General features: G+C 38.9%; 2 protein-coding genes across 3 annotated transcripts; both read right to left on the reverse strand.

The window, feature by feature from the left end:
- Nucleotides 1–1,567: 1,567 nt before the first annotated feature.
- On the reverse strand, nt 1,568–4,625 carry LOC143141847 (glucagon-1-like). Its single transcript, XM_076302552.1, has 5 exons — nt 4,531–4,625; nt 4,056–4,211; nt 2,464–2,580; nt 1,800–1,943; nt 1,568–1,592 (listed from the first exon to the last, which is right to left on the reverse strand). Exons 1-5 carry the CDS (start codon nt 4,623–4,625, stop codon nt 1,568–1,570), a joined length of 537 nt encoding a protein of 178 aa, XP_076158667.1.
- A 1,018-nt stretch (nt 4,626–5,643) lies between these two features.
- On the reverse strand, nt 5,644–16,963 carry LOC143142062 (dipeptidyl peptidase 4-like). Of its 2 annotated transcripts, none has more exons than XM_076302741.1 (27): nt 16,753–16,963; nt 16,333–16,394; nt 15,988–16,075; nt 15,736–15,828; nt 15,242–15,342; nt 15,056–15,130; nt 14,885–14,937; nt 14,665–14,731; nt 13,696–13,816; nt 13,017–13,171; nt 12,327–12,424; nt 11,889–12,018; nt 11,584–11,622; nt 11,265–11,363; nt 11,035–11,105; nt 10,873–10,920; nt 10,349–10,473; nt 9,941–9,985; nt 9,687–9,785; nt 9,499–9,568; nt 9,216–9,410; nt 8,103–8,157; nt 7,913–8,012; nt 7,727–7,785; nt 7,563–7,635; nt 6,948–7,021; nt 5,644–6,371 (listed from the first exon to the last, which is right to left on the reverse strand). In XM_076302741.1, the coding sequence occupies exons 2-27, from the start codon at nt 16,333–16,335 to the stop codon at nt 6,279–6,281; spliced, it is 2,229 nt and encodes a 742-aa protein (XP_076158856.1). In that variant the 5' UTR covers nt 16,336–16,394; nt 16,753–16,963; the 3' UTR covers nt 5,644–6,278. The 2 variants fall into 2 exon arrangements, with proteins under 2 accessions (XP_076158856.1, XP_076158854.1); XM_076302739.1 differs by having other exon boundaries at nt 16,333–16,446.
- Nucleotides 16,964–24,007: the final 7,044 nt, after the last annotated feature.

The following is a 24,007-nucleotide window of genomic DNA, read 5'->3' on the forward strand; positions in this document are numbered from 1 at the left end:
TTTTGCAGTGAAATATTTCCACCTGGTAGAAGCAGGTGTTACTCCAAATTACGGTGCGTCAAGAAAAGGAATTTTCAAAGACAACAGAATCACTACAGAGCACCATTTTTGCATTGCACTTTATCCAAAGCAACCTTAATTTTCATTGGGCTTTCGAATGTCATACTTTCACTTTCAAGTTATCCACTTGAACTAGCTAGATTTGACCAATCTTCCATAGCCTACCACAAGTAGTTTGACTGCTCTTCATTATCTCCCTGCTTGTTGACATCTTATCATGTATTGTATTAATGTTTCATAATCGCTAAATGTTTGATTCGTTTTAATGTTGTCATCAGCGAACTTCATTCAACTGTGCTTGTGATCGAAGTATCGTAAATTCGTAGAGGGCGGAGAAAGGTTAGTTATCAGATGAGCTGCACACAATGAGGAAGCACAATGTCCGCTAATATCAACAGATGCAGTGCAAAATGTGCTAGTGTTAGTAAATCTACCTCATTTTGTGCTGTTTCCTTTTTTATTTGTTACACAATATGTGTTGAAAACAACACAACTTGCATTGTTTTTTTAACACTCTCTGTGTCCAGATAGGAACAACACATTTCGTTTTCTTCATAATGACACAGAGAAGCTATGCATCAAATAATACAAATTGGCCACAAGGGATCGCTATATGCACATTTACATTGTCATATTTCTGTTTGACGTAAAAACGTGAAATTTTGGACACTTACACTTGCCATCATTTCATCACATTTTCTATTCTGTCAATTGACTCATTCTTCAAAATGGCCTCCAACGGCCAATCTAATTTCCATTGTCAATATATGCCATTGCATATGCCCCTCCCTAATGAAACTTCATAGGTTTCTTCATAACACAGAGAAGCACATCCCGGCATAACCAGATTAACATAGAAATTGGAGTGCTACAGATTTCCTCTGTGACCTTGCAATTTTGCTTGGACCCTGAAAATTACCACTTGTAATATTATTATTATTATTATTATTATTATTATTATTGCTATGTATTTATTCATTTATTTGTTTGTTTGTATGTTTTGCATACTTGGTACTCATTTAGTCAAGTAGTGGCCATTAAATCCTTTGCCACTGAATCATAGTTAGGAACATAATGGCATGAATGTAATGACCACAGAAAATAGGATAGTGACATGACCCATGAACATATTGAATGAGTTTATTTTGCAGAGCATGACACCATTATCAATGGCACTTTAAAACATTTGTAAACTACATTTCCACACCAACTCCTTCAGACATGGGCATTTTACTTGAGCATATTACAGTATTCCTCCAAAATAACAACTATAGAAAATAATGTATATCTTTAGAAAAATAGTCTATCCATTAGTCAATATTTGTGGTGTTCCTCTTTTGTTGGAAAATAAATAATTATTTGTTTCAATGCCACAGTGCATACAATAAAAATATGGCTTACGATCTTCATAGCATCTTTGTTGGCTAAGCAATATGGCTTTTAAAGATTGTTAGACTGCAGGCTTTTAAGTTGTGGTAGAGAATCATTGAGTTGAACAAGGAAGCACTTATTGTTCTCCATCTCGTTTGTTGCTAAAAGAGAAGGAGAGATACTTTAAGGAAACATTGACTCAATACAGTATACTTATGATATAAGATATAAAAAATAGCATGTGAAGCAATGATAAAACAGTTAATTGACCTTTTGTCTTCTTGTTGATCCTTCCAATTATAAACTATTTTGAAATGCAGTGGAAAATAAATCAAAACACTGATATTGTGCATTGGCTGTCACAGTACCTTGCCACAGAGGGTTTGGAGTTCATCACCCAAAGTAAATATTCCTTTGCAGCGATGCTATCTAGCACCTTGTTCATATCGCTGGTGAAGCTCCCATCTACATGTCGTCTCTGCAGTGATTCTATGCGGAGAGGCTCTTCAATTCTGAGTGTACAGCAAACACAATGTGAACATCATGTAGCAACAAGTGCACATCTTCATCCAACTAACACGTGCACGTAACACAGCTGAGAAACATTGTGGTGAAGCATCATTTAGCTTGTGCCTGTGTTTTGCACCTTTAGTAATACCATTAGGGTGTAATACCTTACATGTTTCAATGTACACCATATGTAGGCCTAAGATTTATGTGTAGTTGATTGCTGTAGGATACAATATACTGAATGTTGATGTGTCCACTCATCCCAAAATTCTCGCACACATCAAATTGTCATTTCTGGTCAAAATATCAGTGAATAGCATCTTAATTTCATGGCGTTTTATTAGCACGACCATTTCAAAGAACAACACACGAGTAATATGAGAAAGACTGTTGATGGAGGTGAATGGATTAGTATGACAGCAGTGAAGATTCTCTCTCTCTCTTGTATCTCTCTTTGTCTTTTGGTTCTCTCTCTTTTTCTCTTGGCTTGTCACTAATACTGTGTGTAGGGCGAGAGCCTACTCTCTTCTTGCTTGTCCAGACTTGAGCCAGGACACAAATTCTTTGGCCGCCTGGTCCTGGAGATAGGTGCTGACGTCACTGGTGAACGTTCCATCTGCATGACGTCTGGAAGGGCCGCTGTAACAGAGGAGTCATATGGGATACATTGATGTTCAGAGCATCCATTGCTTGTCAGGGATGGATTACTGCACGGCCTACCGGGCCCAGGCCCAGGGGCCCAAGGGGTCAGGGGGCCCTGAAGCCCAAGCCTTTGCATGGAATCATTGCCTCACTATCAACAAATCAGGATGTAGGCTATGAATCTGATTGAATTTAGTATTGACCATCTACAAAATGCACCAGAATACAGGAAATCAGTAGCCTAGAAATCTAGACGCACCCTAGCGGCAGCAAATTACATTTGCTTCCAGGGCTAGTCTAGCAACTCTCCGTTGGCTTGTGATCTCGAAAAATTAAACTTCTATCAGGCCAATCAAATCGTGTATAGAGTCGTTACGCGGGCTTAACATAATGATTGATGGCAGAGTTGCAACGGATTGGCTTGAATTCCCTGCTACTTGAAAACAAAGAAGATGGATGTTGCTGTTGGCCAACAGTGTGACACGAGTTAAGCTTGTTTTAAGATGGCAAAAGTTTGAACTAGCCAACTAGCTCCGCTGGTGGGAAAACGCATGGGACTCAGCGCTGTCCTATTGCGTGCAGAGGGAATTTGAAAGACAACCGATTATCCCGCCCCTCGGACTGAGCACTGCAAACGGTGAGTGACCAGACCCTACATTTTAATGTGTGTCTGGCTCATCAGGCTAGGAAATCACATCAAACAAATTAAAATGTTTCTGGGGGAGGACCCCCAACCCCCCCCCCTCCCACATATACGACAATTAGTGGGGGGCCCTTAATACATCTGGGCCCAGGGGCCCGAAAGTTCATAATCCGCCCATGTTGCTTGTGTCTATATTTTGTCAATATTTTATTAAGCTAGTTATTAAATTAGCCTATGAATAATTAGGAATTTGTCATAGGCCTATCTGATTTGTGCCACTGCAATTTGTTCTTTGCTTGGCTTGTTTTTTTTTTAGAGCCATAACCATTGTATAGATTGAAAACATATTAGGAATTTCTCATATCAAAGGATACATGTGTCATGGAATATTGACATACCAGTCTTTGGTCAAGTGCATAAGTGCAGAGCTAATATGTTAGCGAAGCAGAACAAGGTGTCATTTGTCCCTTAATGATGATTAGTGTGAAGTACATTAGTCACATTCAAGATACATCCGAGCTTAAAGGGCTTCACACAGCAAATAAACCTGTTCTGGTCAACATTATGGCAAGATACTGTAGGCAAGATCTCTCTCTATTTCTCTCCCTCTCTCTCTCCCTGTTATATTTTAGCGAAGCAGAACAAGGTGTCATTTGTCCCTTAATGATGATTTGTGTGAAGTACATTAGTCACAATCAAGATACATTCTAAGCTTAAAGGGCTTCACACAGCAAATAAACCTGTTCTGTTCAACATTATGGCAAGATAGGCAAGATCTCTCTCTATCTCTATCTCTCTCTCTCCCTCTCATTCTCTCTGTCACACTCACCCACTCCTTTTGGAGTTCATCAACCACTGTACAAAATCCTGAGCTCTTCTGTTCTCCAGGTACTTGCTGTAGTCATTAGAAAATGTTCCTTCTGAATGCCTTTTCATGTTGGGAACCTCATTTGGCTCCTCTAGGAGGGTATCCTGTGGCTCCAAGCTGTTAAAAATGAAAGGAAACAATTACTGCCGATTGCCTAAGGATATTTTTGTTAACAGCACACAAGCTGTGGCCGTTTCTGATGATCGATAGGGACTAAGGTCCTTCTAGTGAGCATATTCAATCATGGCTGCCTTCCACATGTCCATCATTGTTACCACCAAGAACAATGTATAATTTCTTAATTCAGTTATTAGCCTGCCAGTTAAGAAAGAACTAATGCCTCAGTAGTCTGTCACAATAAAGTAGTCTCTCACAGTAGCTAATGACAGTGCTAACAGCAGCTAAGGACAGAACTAATAGACAACTTCAGCCTTACCTAGAGTTCCCCCCGTCTTCCAGCAGAGGAATCTGCCAGCTGCTTTGGATGATGATGAGAAGAAGAAGACCAGCGAGAGAGTGCATGCTTGTCATTATGACACCTTCATCAACAAGAGATGAACAGACACACAACACACACACACACAAAAATTACCACTTCTCCACTTTGTGCCTCACTAGAATATGATCTATTTTTTTTTTCTCCTCTTAAATTTTACATCCATTGGGTGCATGATACTGTATTTCCTTTTTTATAAAAAGTCCATTGGTAGCAAGAAACCTTTACAGCCAAGTGGTGGAAACCTCCCCACATTAGTCTCACCTGTCTTAGTGCGGAGCAGAGTTTGAGTGAGTGAAGACAGGAGTTTGAGATCTTCGCAGTGTCCTGAGGTTGTCCTCCCTGGCTGTTCGTGGCTGTCTCCTTGCAGAGAGATCCCTTTTATAGTCCCCACAGGTGGGCAAGGCAAAGTCAGTGGCATGGTTAACACGCACACGTGTTAAACTCGTGCGTTAGTCCCAACCCATTACACCAGGACCGGTTTCGATGTGCTAGGTAAATTTAGGTGCTCTGTTTGTTTAAAAAGAGAGAGAGAGAGAGAGAGAAGGAGGCAAGACTGCAAGAAAGCAAAGATAAGAGCTCTGTCGGCTATGGAAAAACAGGATGCCATCCTGTCAATTAGGAAAAGAGAAAGTTATTTCTGCCAGCTCAGCACGAAACTGGGTAATTTTTTGTTATGTGATAGAATATAAGAGTCAGTAAAATCTACAAATTCTGACTCACTGAGTCAGTATTTGTAGATTTTTAGTCACAGAATGTTTGTCCTGAGGAAATATGCTTATGCAGGCTTTTGTTTCCTTAGAGATATATGTGTGTTAGACTGAGAAACCTCATTTGAAACAATGGTGTCTTTGACTATACAAATGTCTGCTATGTAGCTATGATGGACCCTTGTGGTATAAATTAATCACACTCTTCCAAATTTGTTTGTGTATACCACTTTTATTATCAACATGTAAAGTAAACACCATGAATCAATTGAAGTAGATGAATCCTTGTAAATGATAAATTAAGTAAATAAAATAAATATGTACTACTCATAATGTATGCTCATTAAGCAATTATAAAAATTCTGTAGTCATTCCAAACAATATTACACAAAGAAGATGTGTGATATCAGTGTATAATTTCACAAATTAAACCAGTATGAAATACTACATAAATAATTGTGCTGAGTCTCGGTTTTAAAGGGGTCATGCCAGAGGAAACCATTTTTTTTATGTTGGCTAATACAATATTATATGTAATAATAAGATATGTCAATGTAATTGGAGACATATCCGGCTCAATTTAATATCAAAATAAAAGCTCAGGTGCTACAACATCATGAGAAAACTGAGTCAAGGCATTTTTTCAATAAAAAAAATTTGCAGACTTTACAAAAGCATCTCAGGAAATGTTCAAATTAGTTGAAAAGTGTATGGCGTGGTTCCTTTAAATGTTATTTTATTGTAGGTCATCCAGGCCACATGAAGAACATTGCAACTGCATAATGTTTTGTTCCACATAAGACAGTGTTCTTAGAAAAATCAACCAATACACAGCTATCAACCTACAGTACATCTCTCAAATAAAGAAATATGAAAATTACATTTAAAGTGCTATTAGGCAGTTTAATACGAGTGAGAGACTAGAATTCCCTGATTTGTGGGTAGAGCATATGTCAAAAGGGAGGCAGATGCCATGTCTCAAGTGAAACATCTCTTCAGGAAATGGCTCATATGAGTGTAGACATGGTGATTGGCTGTGCCTCCAAGGCCATGATCCTCATCAGTGTACCACTGAGAGAGAGAGAGAAAGAGATAGACAGATTTGCAAAAGGTGTAGAGAGAATGGTAAACGGTATGACCAGGCATTTGACCATGAAAGTATTTTGTCATCATTATATAGGCTACATTTTAGATGGGCCCTCGGATGCTTCAACCCTTGAGTATCATAATGGCTACCCAGCTACCACAGTTACGTTGCCATTACGTGCTGCAACGTAATTTAATGACCAAAAATTTGAGCTGAGTTTAATTAAGGTCAGGACGTTGCGGCAACATTACTTATGATACCAAATAGCAACTTTTCCAAGTGACCATAGCATGACGTTGCGGCAATGTTATCCACATTACCAACTGGCTACATTATCAGTGGACCAGGTAAGGACGTCGCTGCAACATTGCTCATGGTACCAAATAGCAATGCCATCAGCTGACCTGATCACAATGGTGTGTCACGCACCGTTCTTCACTTGCAACATCATCAGCTGACCAGGTCACAACGTTGCTGCAATGTCATTATCATCACAACCCTTAACATAAGCATGTTAAGGGTTGTGATGATCCAGATCATTTTCTTTCCTTCATATTTACCATGGCTTCGAAATCCACCTGCTCATCCACCAGAGCTTTGGAGATCTGGGCTGCTTGCTGGAAATGCACATTGTCTGAAGTAAACAAAAAACAAGCACATAAACAAACAAAAAAACATTGTAAAAATATCAACATAGCTTTTTTTGCCCATTCTGATGACTTCCACTAAAAAGAAAGGTCATTAATTCCGTATAACAGGACACCGTAGCATCCGTTATCCCGCTTATCACCCGGTTGCTACTATAGGCAATAATCATGCCTTTATAGCACGCAAAGGAAACAAGCTGTTCCATTTAAAAAAAAGCCGACTTGTTCAATTTGTTGTACAACTTTCTTTTAACAGTGATAGCAGTTTACAGTTGATTCCATGCTTCCAGGCTCAACTGTCGTCCTACTGTGGTTGTTAAAGTTGCCATTCATAAGCATTGATATGGAATGGTGATTAAACTTTTTTTATCAGATCTACTGTACGTCATAGGTGTCATGTTATTCAGAATTAATAGCCACCCACCAGCCAATCAGAAAACAGTATTTCTTCGGTGATAAGTCTGTTTTAATTAAGGTTGTAATAATTATGGTTGCTTAAGTAAATGTCAGTCAAATGAGAAACCTCACCATCTGCTGTTCCGTGAATCAGGAGGTACTGGACAGATGCAAAGTTCTTTGCTCTGCCAGTTACAGTTGAATTCTGTAGAAAATTATTGCAATCACCATGCTGAATTTACTCCTAAACACGGATCAAAAACCTTTAAATACATTTATTAATATGATAAACTTACATCATAGAATGCCTGGTTGTCTTGTGGCCGCTGCATGTATCTCTCTGTGTAGATTGAATCTAAGGGATTCAGTAACGAAAATGACATACATTTAAAAAGTCTGTGTATGCATTATACTGTACATCAGTGGGACTTAATTTATTTTAATTTGATTCATCTCTATTTATTTTTCTATTCTATTTATACCGTAATATTCCCATTTAGACACAGGGGCAACTGCTATGCCACACTTGAAAACGCCACTTCCTGCACCTAAAACCATGGAGGTGACATAGCCACCATAAGACTAAAAAAGAAGAGGACACATATGTTCATCAAGTCAAAACACAGACACATACAATGGCAGTCATTAATTCTTATTCTAAGGTTTACCTACCCAGCCCCATATGGCGATTCTCTCTTTGTCAATGTATCCAAGATCTATGAATCGTCTGAGAGAAAATATCTTATTAAAGCAACACCAAAGAACTTTTCCTCTGTCGCACGCACTATTTGTTTATCCAGCACCAGCTTTGCAAATAACAATGTCCACAGACAATGTAGAATATGTTGCATGATTTTATGAAAGTACGATGTATTGAGACATCAGATGCAAGTCAAATTTGTAGTTTCTCATGTCTCATTCCATCGAACTACTGATCCGCTACCCGATCCGGCAAACTTATAGTATAGTGCGGTTATAGCCGATAGAGGGCCGCGAAGCGAATGCAGAAAGTGCCGTTCACCCTATTACGAGTTGATGAACCACTGAAACGATTTTGGAAACATTATTTTAAGGTACAAAAAACTCTTAACATAAAAGTTACAGTACATTTAGTTATAGGAGGGTGCCATTAATGAGTGTTGGGTTCAAAAATAAGGTTGGGTTCAATAAGAATGTTCTTGGTTATGTGAATGTTAGCATGGCCTGATACTGGATACCAAATCCAAGGCTCTATTGAAGCAATACGTTTAGCTAGCCTAATCTAAATTGTGTCCAGCTATTCAAGTAGTCAAGTCACTAAGTACCAAAATGTCTTGCAGTACTACATGTAATGTGGACTACCAGTCCACAGAGGGCGATAGAACAGCAATAGGAAATATAGTATGGCAGTACCGTATGTCTTACTCTCAATTATTCAATCAAATAACAGTATAATAATCCAAAACAAGAATGCCAGAAAATGGTGATTCACTACTGTTCATGTCCATATCATGTTGACTCAACTGATACAGTTTAACACTGGGACAAATCTCAAGCCAATTTAACAGGTTCAAAAGAAAACCAGAGGATCTTCATATTACTTTTCCCAAATTTACATGTGGAAGAGAATGATAACCTAATAATATAATGACATTACAACACTATAAAAACCTCAGAACAATCGGCCTTCAATGTTCTATAGTGGTGATAAACCAAAGAAGCCCAGAGATTCAAGATTTGGGTTTCTAGATTTGAAAGGTTCTAGATTTGACACAGTTTTCTCAGCTGTTTGAGAGCTGTTTTCACCTTGCTGCTGTTATCTGATCCTCCACCTCGTAGGTTCCAAGCCGTTTATAGATGAGGTGCATTATTTCATCTCCTTGGTAACCACTTCCTCTGCCGTCAAAGCTGGCGACAATCACCTTCTCCGTGCTGGCCAAGTAGGTAGCCCAGCCTAGCCTGAAGCGAAAGTCTGACTTCTGGCTACAAGGCCCTGCATAGCTGGAAAGGGCATCAAATCAAATCAAGATAAAATCACTGCAATCACAACGTGTGTGGTCCAGTTCAGTGCTGCCTGACAAATGCTTACACATCAATGAGGAGGGGGTATTTCTTGGACTTGTCGAAACCAGGAGGTAAGGTCATCTGGTACCATAGGTCTATAAAATAGTACAATAATAAATCATTCACTTAAGTGAGAATTGCAGTGTGGAATTAACTTATTAATTTACTTAATTAACTTAGCCTAATTTTAAAAGCATTTAACATCAGCCTGACCATATTTGTCAATCTTTAGGGTATCGTGAATAACTGAGGGCATGGCAATATCTTTCAGGATGTCATCCAGCTGCTGGTTGTCTTCAAGAACCTTGATTTCTGGTATGATGAGAAAAGAAAAGAATGCATGTATGCATATGAAAATAAAATTATTGGTCAATGATGGGTACTATTTGACAAAAATATAGTTGACAACAGAATTTAGAAATAATACAAATGATTGAGCATATTTTTCTGAGCAGTTTTTCCCCCACCTGCACCAGAGGTATTTCTGAGGGTGTACAGAGGAAGTCCAGGACCTTCAGAGACACACGAACATCAGCTTATTACAACATATCAGTGTTTCAACGCACATACACACACTCCTAAGTTAGGGACATTGGGCATGTGTGACTGATGTAAAATGTGTGTGCACCCTCTGCCCCATTGCTTTTGATTTATGTATCCACACTCTGAAGCATTCAAAGCTATGAAATACAGTACTATAGTTGACACTGTCTCATTGGAAAAGCACCCTGAAAGCTATGCATGGTCTGTGCAAGCATGCAGAAACTGAATGGCATGTACATGTTTGTGAGTCTCTCTCTCTCTCTCTCTGTGTGTGTGTGTGTGTGTGTGTGTGTGTATGTGTATGTTTAGATCCAGCGAACTGGAAAGCTGACCAGAGCAATCCATGCGATAGAAGGAGCCGCCTAAGCTGATGCTGGCTGAGTTGTACTTGCACCTTTCCTGGTTCACATTGCATGTCAGACATTCTGGACTGGAATGTGTGGTTGAGATTGTGATCCTGTCACACACGCGCACACACGCACACATATAGTACACACACACACAAACACAAACACAAATACAGGCACGCAGGTGCACAGAAGCACCACCATGCACGCAGGCAAACATGCACAATACACAAGCATACACATTTAGAGAATCACAGAAAGAGAGAGGGATGGAGAGAGAAAGAAAAAGAAAGAACGAGTCAGAGCGAGTACTTCCTGTTTATGCTGCGATCATGGGAAATAGCAAGAGATGACATAACAGTGATTTGGAGACTTCCAAGCTGTTTTTCTAATCTGTCAGTTACAGTAATGTGAATATACAACAGGTCAACATAAAGGCATAGGAAACACTTTTCTCTAAGTCATAACTGTAAGGGCTTTCTGAGACTAATATGAGATGTGGATCTTACTTGTAAACATTTCTTTGCCCAGGATGTCCTTCGTTCCCAACAAAGAATCTGCAGCAAAAAGTAAGAATGAAAAAATAACAAGGATTCTCTTCTAGACTGTTATATGTGCATGCAGTAACAAGCACATGAGGTAACAGGGAGATGCAAGTGTGAATTGCTTACATGGTGTTTGAAGTGACCTTCAAAATACTGATGACTTCCCAATTTCCCTTTGTAATGAATGTGTTGATGTTCTGTGCCAAAGAAGTTCATCATCAAATTAGTCAGACGATCATTCAGTCCTCTCTCTATTGTGTGTATGTTTGGTGTGTGTGTGTGTGTGTGTTCGTGTTCGTGTTTGTGTGTGTGTGTGTGTGTGTGTGTGTGTGTGTGTGTGTGTTCTGAGCACTTACTCCCTTGACATGATTGATATGCTTGTAGTGATTGGCATCGCTCTCTATAAGGTAAAAACTGTTCCCATCTGCAGCAAAGACGGGTGCTGATGGTGAAAACTAAAGGCAAAGGAATTCTGATATCAAGGCCTTTCATCAACACACATATTATTTATGTAGATTACCTGTAGTATTGGTACATTAAAACAACTTATCAATGGTATAGTATTTAGGTGAAATCTATGCAATATGGGTAAGAGTATTGATTGTGTCAGTATGTCTAAACTGTAATTAGCACATTAGTAATTAGCACAAAAAAACATGAAGTCAGAACACTTACCCGACCAACCCAACCATTTTGCATAATTTGTTCATGTTTCTGGAAAGAAAAAAGACTATTTGATTTTTCACCCATTTTCACTCAATGGTAACAGTATAGTGTATGACCTGAGTATACTGTAGTGTTTCTCTCCAAAAGTGCAAGCCCATATGATGGTTTGCTTTAGAAATAAATATTTGGCATTTGTCATTTTCTCTCTAATTAAATAAAAATGGAACAAAGTGCTTTAAACTGAAAACTACCGGTATAAAAATAGGTCCCACATTTCCCCTTGTTTGCATTACAGTAAGTAACAGGTCACTTACTGTGCCCATAACCCAGCTGTTTCCATTAAGGTTGTAGACTTGCAGAAGCACATGGCTCTGGTCTCTCTTTTGCCACTGGACAGCTAAGCGTATGTCTGACACCCAGGTAACAGTGCTCAGGTAGTGATCACTAATTGGGAAAAGGTTCATCAAAGAGTAATTCAGAGTTACAGACAACCATTATAAGTGTGAGGGGTCTCTTAGCGCAGTGGAAGCATTTATACAACACATCTAGTTAATTTACACCATCTACAGTGCAATCCCTTAGACTCACCCATGGCAACTCATTTACCATTGTGTATAAGAACATTTAAATGTCATATTGTGCCATGCAGTTAAAACAAAAACAAAGTCAATTAAATTAAATCCACTCTTTGTCTTATTGTTCTTTGGTGATGCTTTATTTATGCATGTTTTACAACTATTTTGTTAACTTACTCTGCTCCAACAGAGCCTGGGACGACAACCTCAATATTTGTTGATGTGTTTGACACATCAACAATAAACAGGCGGACTGTTGGGTTTTCAGCTCCTGGCTTCAGGCACAAACCCAAAGGAGACAAAAATAATGAGACAAATCAGACTAAACCCAATCAAATCAGTAACATATGGTACTTGTTTTCACATGAACCAATATGTAAATGATTCAATGTAATCAATAGGTACACGACTCAGATTCTCTTTTCTCAAATAGAGAATTTATATCACTAATGGAAAAACTACTGATGAAGGCAGTGTGTGCAAAGTGCATGACTTGAGTCTTGAGTGTGTTACCCACACAAACCAGTCATGTTTGACCTTTGAGTTTACTCTGCACACATCAAGTTCAGAGTCCACATGCAGACAGAAAACTTAATTTGGCCTGGCCCTTGTTACTGTAGAAGAATTCTTTCTGCTTGATAATGAGCCATCTCAAAATGCCACTGAAAATCAGAGCTCCAATGTGAATGATGTTTTACAATGACAGGACTGGTACTGACTGTGTGACACCATAAATAAAAAAAATTACAAAGTTCCTAAAAACATTGTTTTTTTGTTCCAATTAACATCTAAACTTGGTTTTATTAGACAAATGTAGGACCACTTATTTGTTGCTCTGATGATTGTTCTTTGTATGAAAAGTCCTACCTTGGGATAGGGAATCATGACAGTCTCTGGGTACTGCCCTTTTCCGTACCAGGAATATTCTATGATGGGAACGCCAGTGTCATTTAATTCAGCGTAGGCCACATACATGCCATTTGGGGACCACCACAAGGCGCGGTTTGTGGAAAACATTTCCTCTGCAGAGTCACCACCATAACATAAAACAGCACATTAACATGACAACAAACATTAGCTTGATATTTTTCTAACCAGGCCTGTTTCCCATAGGCCTATAGTTGATATTTGAGCACACCAACCAATCAAATTCCTTAAGCAACATGAATGGCTGAGTTCAAGCTACTTTGTTAGTTTGTTAGTTAGTTAGTTAGTTAGTTTTGAGTGCACACACAGTGGACATGAAAATCAAGAGGAATGTGACACATTTCTGAAAATGCAACAAAACGTGAAGTGAATCATAATCAAGGACTTCACCTATAACTTGACACCACCCTGGTATATTTTCATATACTGCCTGCTTTCCAGAGGCGTTTAACTCTACACCACTTATAAACATGAAAGCCTTTCACCCTGTGGGATCTTGCTCACAAGTCCCACAGATCAACGACTTAGTCTGTAATTGTTGACAAAGTATACTGTAGAAAGGCATTTGCTTTGACTGAGTTTGGGTACTGTTTAATGTGGATGAGCAGGCATTACTAACCCTCATAGACCCAATCTGGAATTCCATTGAGAATCAGATTATCTTCTCCATTACTGGTGACCTGCTTGACTTCACCGGTTGGGCTGGCCTTCACGTAAATGTTATTCTTCCACACATAAGCCTGGAGGTAGAATCCATATGATGTATTGAGCAAATAACCATTATTGTCAACTACTGTATGTTTGAGCTACCTTGTTTAAATATTCATTTTAGGCCATGTGGTACCAGCCACATCAAAAGACGTGTTGTGAGTTATCTCAATGGATCTATCTTCTCAGATGCATGGCTATGAGCACACATGCAAATATTGATTATTTATCCTGATTATACAATCATATATTTTAACTATCTTTAATGGAGCTATTAAAAACTAAATTAACTAAATTAATTATATGTCCAGACATTTTAGAGCATACTAGAGGATACTTCATGTGAAGATATTCATGATTTCCAAGTCCAGTTTGTGGACTTACTCACTTTATTGGGAGCCAAAGTTGCATCATAAAATTGCATAGTCACTATTCACACTAACTTTACAACTTCACTCATGATACATCCCCACACAATGAACACACCAAAGAAAATGTCTAAGAAATCCCAAAACGAATGTTCTGCAGTGCAGCCATAAAGTCATCCAGTGAGATAGTACAGTCATTACATAGTCGTACAGATAGTACATTTTTATGAAGCCTCCTCCCTACATGTGAGTATTACAAGTATCAGCAGATCAGTGAAATACTCAGAGATATGGCTTTAAGCACTGTAGTCATATAGATATAATAACATTGACCCTGCCATGTGACTAGTGAATATGTGTGCATGACAGGTCTTGAAAGATTTACACAGATGTTGAGATACACATCTTTGGGTTACATTATTTGCATAAAAAATAATTATAGTATCTTATGTTAAAGTGCAACTGATTTGCAGTGAAGTTTTAGCATATTGTACTTCAATGCTTATACATACCAGTGCATTGCCGGTTGGTGCCCATGCCAGATACTGGATTTCATGAAGGCTTGGGCTGACAAAAATCCTAAATGGAATCAGACAATAACACATACCGTACATGATGATTTAATTTTCCTAAAAATGCTGACATACAATGATTAGTGTACTATTATACAATCTTTAAAGTTCATTGGGTTGGCTATAGCTATATTTATGAGGTTAAGAATGAGTTTCTTACTTTGAAGTAAGGTTATAGAAGTGGTAGGATGCTGTGTAGGAGTGTCTCCATAGCTGTAGAATTAAAAGGTTGGTGAGATATTTGTGTTGACAAAATCACTGTGTAATTATGGTCTTCATAACATTATGGCTTGGACGGGCATATAAATCATGTATTGACTGGAGTCATTACCTTGGAGTAGTTACTCATGAGGGCAACATACTTATGATCCCCAGAAATTATATAATCAAAGGCTTCTTTTTGATCCTAATGAGGAAATGAATGTGAAACAATAATTATTTGTTTCTGTCAAAAACACACAACCAAGCACACACCAATATGGTACAATAAGCATAATATTTTAAAAAATGATCTTACAAATATGTATTTTTCCAGAAACACAAATCCTCCACTGTCTACAGCTGCAGCACTGTGCTGGTAGACTTTGCCATCACTTCCTCTGTGAACATAATCTATGTCTTTTCAAAAGATGACAAAAATACATCAAATTAAGATTTATAAGCAAATAAAACGAGTATGCCCAGTATGACCTCCTTCCTTCCCTGTTTTGGAGAAGAGTTTAGTTTATTTAGTTGCTACAAACAACTGACTTGAAATTGTTCAGAATCTAATATAGGGGGGGCGGGGGCGGTGTTGTTGGAGGGACAATTTCTCTCTCTCTGTATGTGCGTGTGTGTGTGTGTGTGTGTGTGTGTGTGTGTGTGTGTGTGTGTGTGTGTGTGTGTTGGACTTCAACATTCAATATCAAAAAGACTGGTTCACCAAAACTGGTTGAGAAGGAGATGCTAAGAAGCTGTGACGTGTATGCTGTCTGGGAAATATTACAGAGTAAAAGTGTGATGCAGGCCAACCTGAGATCCAACGCAAGTTGTAAGACCTTGCCCGGATGCTACTGTTGAAGTTGTCCTCCAAAGTAAATGTCCGCTGGGTTTCTATCTTCTCCTCTTCAAAAGCACATACAAATACACATTTAGATTCTTCTAGTTTTGGCAGCAAACTATAGACTACCAAATCAACTTCACATGAACCTGTACTGGGTTATCTTATTTAGGCTACAGTAATCCCACCACTGAATTAACTATCTAGTGCAGACTGGAACTTACCGTTCAAAAATATGGTAGTGGGGACAGCTATCAAGACGACAACGACAACCAACCCAAAAATTCCCAAGATCCACTTGCCGATAGTGTTCTGTGCGATATAAAAATAAAAAAGGCTATGCAATACAAGAAATCAAGTCTACAAATTTCAGGTTACTATTTTAACATAGTTTGCTTCCTTTTTGCTCATTAGAAAACTAGAAGTTGCTCCTTCATTCAGTTGCTCAATCATTCATTAATTCGTTTAAATTGATTGCGTTAGGACAGTCGTTGAAGCAGCCCTGAAGGAAATAGTATATCTACAAGGCTGTATCAAAGTTGGTTGAATTTTTATTTCAAAATACTGACCATTGCGGTGGATAGGGTTGTTGGTCGGTTAGGTCAAATCCACGTCTTATGTTGTGTTTCCACTGTGGTTGAAATTACATGAAAAGTAGCCAGTTACTTCCAACCTAGGGTAGGCTACTCCGTCAAAAAAAGAAAAGAAAAAAAAACACGAGCACAGCTAACAAATGTGTTACATATTATCTGAACATCGGTTGTAAAGTAGCCTAGACAATAAAATTCCGATAGATTAAAGTTCGCCCAGGTAAAACTGGATTGGCTAACCAACAGGGCTGATATGGACAACCTTGCTCTGCTTTCAGCACAGTAGACATATCCTGCATATCAAATATACTGTACAGGTCCTGTGCGCATTGTTTAGGGTGTAACTGTCGTAGCTACATCAGATGATTCATTACTAATTACTGACTCAACATAGCCTACCTCAAGTCAAGTCTTTTTTCCTGTGAACTCGATAGGGAAAGTCAACCGACGGCCAGAAAAAAAACCCCGCGGAGCCTGATATAAATTGACATCTAGTTGGTTATCTTTATTTCGGATTGAAAGTAAACACTGCTTTCGTCTCCTCATCTCAGCAGAAAGTTCAGTTTAATTAAATGTAAGGGTTTCCCCATGAATCAGTCAGTCCCGTGCATACGCTTGTCCCACGTAGCCTATGGGGTTACAGGAATGTAGGATATGAGATTGGCTGGAGAACATGTCAACAACTGATTTCAGAGACTAACACAGGGAAAGCCAGTTGCAATCTTTTTTCTTCTGTCCCATCGTTGGCATGAGCGAGGTACGGAGCCCCTAAGGGGACATCTAAATCTAAAGTTTAGTTGCATGTGCTCACAAACTTTCATGTGCTCACCTGAAACTTTCATGTGCGCACGTGAAAGTTTCATGTGAAAAGGTTTTGCGTGCACACAAGAAACTTTCATGTGCTCACGTGAAACTTTCATGTGGCACATGAACTTTTCGAAATAATTATTATGCCTATTAATATAAGGTAGCCTACAACGAAATATGGCTTTATGAAAGCTAAAAAAGATTAATCAAATCAAATATTAAGGGCCTCTAAAATAGCTGTGTGTGCAAATGTGTGCCTACTTGTGTGCTTGTGTGTGGGTTTGTTTATGTGTGCATATGGGTGTGTATGATTCAGTCATTTGAATAGCTACTATGTGTTGCTTTTTTCCCCAGGCTGTGTTTTGATTGCAACCCTTTGTCAATCAAATAGTGAAAGCGAGGGTGCTTTCACACTTGTCCCTTTCAGGCTTATAAAACTCAGTAAATCAGGTTTATAGGTCAAGTATACCAGAGTAGGCTATACAGTACAAGGAATTTGGTCTCTGCATTTATCCCATCCGTAAATTAGTGATAGGCTACACGCAGAGCACACAGTGAGGAGATTGATGACTCAGCCATTTTTGTGCACATGTGAATATGCCAACCGAACTCAGACCCTTCTAACGCAAACCGAACTGAGACCATAATATTATATTATCATATGGGCTGTCAAAAAAATAATGCGTTAATCGCCACGATTAATTGTGAAATACATAACGTGTTACAAAACATTAACGCACTTAACGCATTGTGTTTACCTATTTCCTTTTTGGGTGGTTGGGGTGAAGCCACAAGCCTGAGAGGTTTTTTTTTATTGTCTATGGAGTTAGCTGAAGAATGAGAGGAACCGGAGGAGCTTGTAGGCGAAAAGTTTAGATATAAAATGTTGCCTGATGTTAAAAGCACAGTGATCAGTGCTACCACCACCCGCATTACGCACTGTGCATAGGGCACCAAGAGACAGGAGGGACCAACATTTAGCCAATAAATAGGTTTCCTGCAAACTGCTTTTCAATCTTGTTAGAGAACGTTTACAACGTCAAAATGCACCAATAGCATGTTACATAAAGATGATACTTTTCGGGTCCTCTCCATTAAGATCCTACTTGAATGTATGCTACTCCATTTAATTGAGAACACTTCTGAGTGCACACAAGAGAGAGAGTTCCAGCTGGTTTGTCATTGTTGATGATAATTGATATCTCCTTTTTATAAGAAACTTATAAAAGGAATTAAGGCAACAAAGACGAGGTTAGAGGAGATTGCGGATTTATCCAGTTCCCACTATAAACTCTGAGAGCCTAGGGCACTTTGACATAGGCTGCACTCACTGTGATTTGGAAAATGGACAAGAATATGAAGAGTTGTCTTTGCCTTTGTGTGATGGAACTGGTGAGTCTTGAAGTCTTCAATAATTAGTTTACCTGAAGCACATGATATGTAACCTGACTCTCGCCTAGCTCCACTCACATCCATCTGGGATCTCTTCTGTTGGGAGTGATTTCGGCACCAGATTTTATGGTAGAGCCAATCAGGACGCAGTGCGGGAGTTTCATAGATGTGACGTAGTGGAGAAGCGACTGTGAGACTGTTTTGATTGATGACAATGGCTGCTCGCATCGAGGAGTGGTTGAAGTAGCACGTCAATAAAGATGACGGACAAGTGGCTTATCCAATCATATGCAAGGATTTTTGATAAGGCCCAGCCTTCTGAAACACCTCTCCAATGGAGCTAGTGGAACTAGGCGGAACGAAATTCATCTGGCGAGAGTCAGGTTACATGATATGCCGATTGAAAGCATTCCACTCAGCTAGCTAGGTGGCTACTGGCTACCAGGCTCATAATTTACTTTTAATTGCAAACAGAACATGTCTAGCTAGCATCATGTCATACATGCTTCAATGAAAGCTGTCTATACCAACTTAATATCATGCTTATCATTGTTAATATTGTGCTGGTACAAACAATGTTAGAGTATGTGGACTAGCCTATATTTGAATGGAGCTGGTAAAATAAGATCATTATGACAACGTGTGGACACAGTGAGCTTGAAGTGACAGTGCACCATTTACAAATGAGTTAAACAGCATAAAATGAGTAGTATTTCTTAAAGGGACACCAGGCAACGTTTTGTGTTAATTAATCATCTTCGTAAGTCGGTATATGGTTAAATGACTCATAACAGGGCGAATAAAGACTCTCTCGCCTGCCCCTACTGCCTGTAGGAGGAATATCCCGCTTTACAAGTTCTGTGTATCGTACCCGCCGACCTTCAGTCTCACAAAGTCTCAGACATCGCGAGAAGCAGGATCCGTTTACATCCTGCATCCCCAGCACAGAGGCAAGTTAACGAAATGCTAGCGATTGTTGCAAACGTGTGTATAATGGCAGAGCCGGCGAAGAAGCAGCGAAAACCCTTGACGGAAGATGCAAAGAAAAGGAAAAGAGCTTCAGACCAAGCGAGGGCTCGCACACGTATCGACATATACAGGCGCTAGGGGGAGCTTCGTAGAGAAAAAGCATCAGGCTTGCCTGGTGTCCCTTTAAGGAATTAATACTTTAAAACAAAATTACTGTGTCATTATTATCAATTAAATAATATAAAAGTGTTTTACTTTTACCTTTTTGGTTAGGCCTACTCATTAATTTTGTGATTTATGTTGTATTTAAAGGGATATTAACTGGTACACTTAATATATTTATTCCACTGTATCAAAGAGTAACAAGGTTGTAGCAGCACAGCGGTTACATGTATACTGAAGACAATGAGGCCTTGACTGGAGCTAAGAATGGTTTGTATATCAAATCTATCATGACCATATTTACCCCATCCAGCAAGTCTCAGGTCAGCTATTTGCCTCTGATGAAAATTTAGGCAAATTGGCAAAGTTTTGTAAAAGCACTCAGTATTACAATGTAACAACTATATGTAGGTACCCACAAATACATAATGCAAGTACAATGATAGTACCTGATGGTACATGTTGTTACACAGGTTGTACCACTGTACCTAATTAGGTAGGTACACTGTAACAGCGACACATTAAAATAAAGTGTTACCCCTTATACTTTTTTCAGATATTGTAAAATTAAATTTCACAATTCTATTAGGCACTTTCAAACAACACTTCCAGGTTTCCTGTGTAGAATTGAACAAAAGATGTCCAAGATGACATCCTGCTTTTACCTTTTGGCACTCCCTCTCATGTGCTTCTTTCCATGTCCTTGCACTGCATCCTTCATTTGCAATTTTGTTCCTGACATAACCTCTTCACACCCAAGCTTCTCCCAAGCAGACATAAACATCTTTTTAATCATAACTCTTTTAAATCATGTTTGAAGGCAGAATCCCAGGTAGAATCCCTGGTTGATGTTTGATTATTTTTTCCATCTACAGTATTGTCAGTGTGTTTCTGGTCTCTCTCTCTCTCTCTCTCTCTCTCTCTCCCTTTCTCAGTTTCTCTGTCTGACACACATACACGTGCACACACACACACACACACACACACACACACACACACACACACACACACACACACTTGCATGTGTTGTGTATGTCTGTGTGTATGTATTTGCAGAAGTATGTATGCAGGCGAAACTGTAATATAGCAAAGAAATGTGGCATTTCTTTCCCTAATTCTTTGACACAGTTTTCTTATTCGAGTTGAAGTATTTAACAGTCCCCTAGAACTGCATTCACATAAAAACAATGCACATCAATGTCATTCAGTGTGTGCTGTTCACTAGTTCAATTCATGTTTTTTTCTATCTGATGGTAGTATAGTTTTAATGACAAAGGTTAATGGGCCAGCTTTTTGATGTAACAATAGTGTTTTACTACAGTGGGATGTATATCCAGTTGGGGGTAAAGTAAATTGCCCATAAAAGTGCATCTACTCACAGACACATTGTAAATAGCTCATAGGATGTTCGGTTGAAGACTACTTAATTATTGTGTATGATTTACTGGCAGAGTACGATCGTCAGCACTTGTCTCGCTTATGACATAGCAGCTATCCATGATGTCATCAAATAGAATTATAGTAGTAAAATCTGTACTTTGATGATGGCTGAAGATTGATGGGCTTACAAGAAAATGGTATACCGGTTCTGTAAACTTGACTGACTCTGAATCCATCTCACTTGTTTCTGAGATAATAGACAATTGTCTTATGCCATGTCTTTATTTATAGCTTTGCAAGGACTTTTGATCTAACAGTAACATCTGCTGATTGTCACATACACAGGATTTGATCAATGAAAACCTGAGCAGACACACTCAATGAGATCCAGCCAGTGAGATAAAACCCTAAAAGCCTGCTAAAAGCTTCACAAATATCAGGCCTTTCTTTATGGTCAGTGAACAAGCAGTGTGGATCATGTCATCTCCCTCAGTCCGGATTTCCTTAGCAAACAGTCAGATCACTCTTTGATGCCTAATGTGCCATGTAGTGAGCAACATTAGATGGACCACTCCTCCATTTTATTTTCCTTTAGGCAAGCCAGCAGCAAGGGCTGTTAATGAAATTGAGTACAGTTGTCACCCCTGCGCACATTCTGTATTTTATTGGAGGCATTTCGAAGAGATAACATAATAGATGATAAGGGCTGTACTGTGGCTTTCACACTCTCTTTGTTTACACTTCTCTGACTGGAAGCTTAGGCTGTGGTTTTGTGTAAAGAAAACACCTTATCGTTTGAGATCATAGCATACAGTAGGAAGGAATTTCTGATCTAAGTGACTTATACAGCTTTTGGAACTGACCTTAAAAGGGTTGGATTTTCATTTTATCTTGTGTACAGCATACCAATGTCTGGATGTGTTCTGCATAACCCTAAGGTCCTCTGTTGCTGCAATTTGCTGATGAAAGATCTTCATATAATCACAGCTCTGACATCCATTCCTTTTTGTGTTTGTATGATAAGTGAGACGGACATTGCTGTTGTCGTTTAAAAACACAAACTTTTCTACACGAACTGCGTTGCAACTACAGTACGGAATATATGCTGGGAAACTAGCCTTCTCAGTCATATGCATTACGGTGGACTCATTTTAATTGTTAAGATTTTCTGTGCTAAAAGGAAGGGTTGAGTTTACAGGCTGGTTTTAAGTTTCAACATTTTAGTAGCCTGTTTCAATAAATGCAGCCTTAAGCTGTTTGTCATGTTTTTGTCATGCATTCAAAATGTTAACAATATAAAGTTATTTTGAATATTGATAAGGTTATTGTCCCGGGACACTTTGAATGGTGACTTTGAAACTTATTCTCTAACACTCCACCGGTGTGAGTAATTATTAGCAGGGTAAATAATTACAAGTTAATACTGAGCAAGCTACTGTGATAAGGTATTTTGGGGCTCACTGAAGGCCTCTTTTCTTTTGTGATTATTAGTATACATATATATATATTTTTGTTGTTGTTTTGTTTATTACTTTCTATTTTCATTTTTCATTCAACTAGAGGGTGAAGTGCAAATAAATTCGCTACTTAACCAGTTAATATCCTAGTCTGTTTGGTTTGAGTGGAAGGGTGGGAATTTATAAGGTAGGTGCACATTCACACAATACTGACACGGCCACATACTGTAGCTATCTAGCCTGCCCCCTGAATAGAGTAAGAACAGTAGGCTAAATGCTAAATTGTTAATGTTCCTTAATGGGTACAGTTTTGCCCGTTACATATGCAAAAGCAGAACCCTAACCTTTATCTCTCTACAATGTGTTGTGTGTGTGAGTGTGTGTGTGTGTGTGTGTGTGCGTGTGTGTGTATGTGTGTGTGTGTGTGTGTGTGTGTGTGTGTGTGTGTGTGTGTGTGTGTAGAAAATGCATGATTTGACACCCATTTGTCTGATAGTGTGTTGTTTTTTCACTCAGATACTCGATATTCGATGAGGCTCTCTGATGTCTGATAGGGTCTCTCATGTCTCTCATGTGTCTGGTTAATGTAGCATTGATGATGTTTGCACACTTCCAGTCTTGAGACAACGAAGTTCGAGACAACATATGGTGCTTTTGATTAACAGGATTTTGACCCCACTAGAGAGTGGAATGTGTATAGGCATTTGTTTGTGTTTGAAGAGGAATACTCCAGCTCTATCATTATTATGCAAATTTCTGTTTATTTTCTGTTTGTTTCAATCATCTTAGTACTAATTCAAGTCCTTTAAATGTTGAACCCTCTTTCCCTGTGTTCTCTACAGGAATATCCAGTGGCTGCCAAATGTCATACCTACATGACTCTTTTGCACACTCTGGTGATATTAATCCTGAAATACTTCTACAGTCAAAAGATTAAGTACACAGAAAATAACCAAGGAGCATGCAACAGATTCAGCAACACAGTTTTGTACCAGTTATCCAAATACTGAACTGTGAAGTCTGAACCACTGGACATTCATAGTTGGGCACATGTAAACTACTACTACTGAAGCAAGGCGTCCTGTTATAGACAGGGCAAAACCCTGTCTTTCAAATTCTCTCTGCACACAATAGGATAGCGCTACAACCCATGAGTCCCATGTGTTTTCCCACCAGTGGAGCTAGTTGGTAGATCAAACTTTTGCTGTATCCAATCAGCAAAACTCCAAATACATCTTTCTTTTTTAGGAATGACTTCAGTGCCGTTCTTTGTTCTTTTCTCAAACAAAAGCTTAACTCCAAGTCTTTAAGAGTCGCGGCCAAAAGCCGAGGAGCAAGGAGATACTTGCAAGTAGTCATATATGGCAGGGATAAGAAAAAAAACTGCACTGCAAGCACTTCACTGTGTATCATGGTGCATTACGCTTCATCACAAATGCCAATTCACATACTCGTCACTTCCGTCTTTACGAGGTGACTGGTTTTAG

Source organism: Alosa pseudoharengus, unplaced genomic scaffold (genome assembly GCF_046254945.1).
Source record: "Alosa pseudoharengus isolate Yale_2024_CS ecotype anadromous, Long Island Sound unplaced genomic scaffold, YU_APseudo_1.1 YU_APseudo_1.1_scf_24, whole genome shotgun sequence".
In the NCBI taxonomy this organism is placed as follows: domain Eukaryota; kingdom Metazoa; phylum Chordata; class Actinopteri; order Clupeiformes; family Clupeidae; genus Alosa; species Alosa pseudoharengus.

Excerpts from the sequence above, each read along its gene's own strand:
- LOC143141847 (XM_076302552.1), bottom strand. The coding sequence starts at position 4,625 with ATGACAAGCATGCACTCTCTCGCTGGTCTTCTTCTTCTCATCATCATC. Across the intron at positions 4,212-4,530 it reads GAAGACGGGGGGAACTCTAG|CTTGGAGCCACAGGATACCC; the intron begins GTAAGGCTGAAG and ends CATTTTTAACAG. Across the intron at positions 1,593-1,799 it reads TCCAAACCCTCTGTGGCAAG|CAACAAACGAGATGGAGAAC; the intron begins GTACTGTGACAG and ends CTTCTCTTTTAG.
- LOC143142062 (XM_076302741.1), bottom strand. Across the intron at positions 9,569-9,686 it reads CCTAAAGATTGACAAATATG|ACCTATGGTACCAGATGACC; the intron begins GTCAGGCTGATG and ends ACTATTTTATAG. Across the intron at positions 7,022-7,562 it reads GATTCACGGAACAGCAGATG|ACAATGTGCATTTCCAGCAA; the intron begins GTGAGGTTTCTC and ends TGTTTACTTCAG.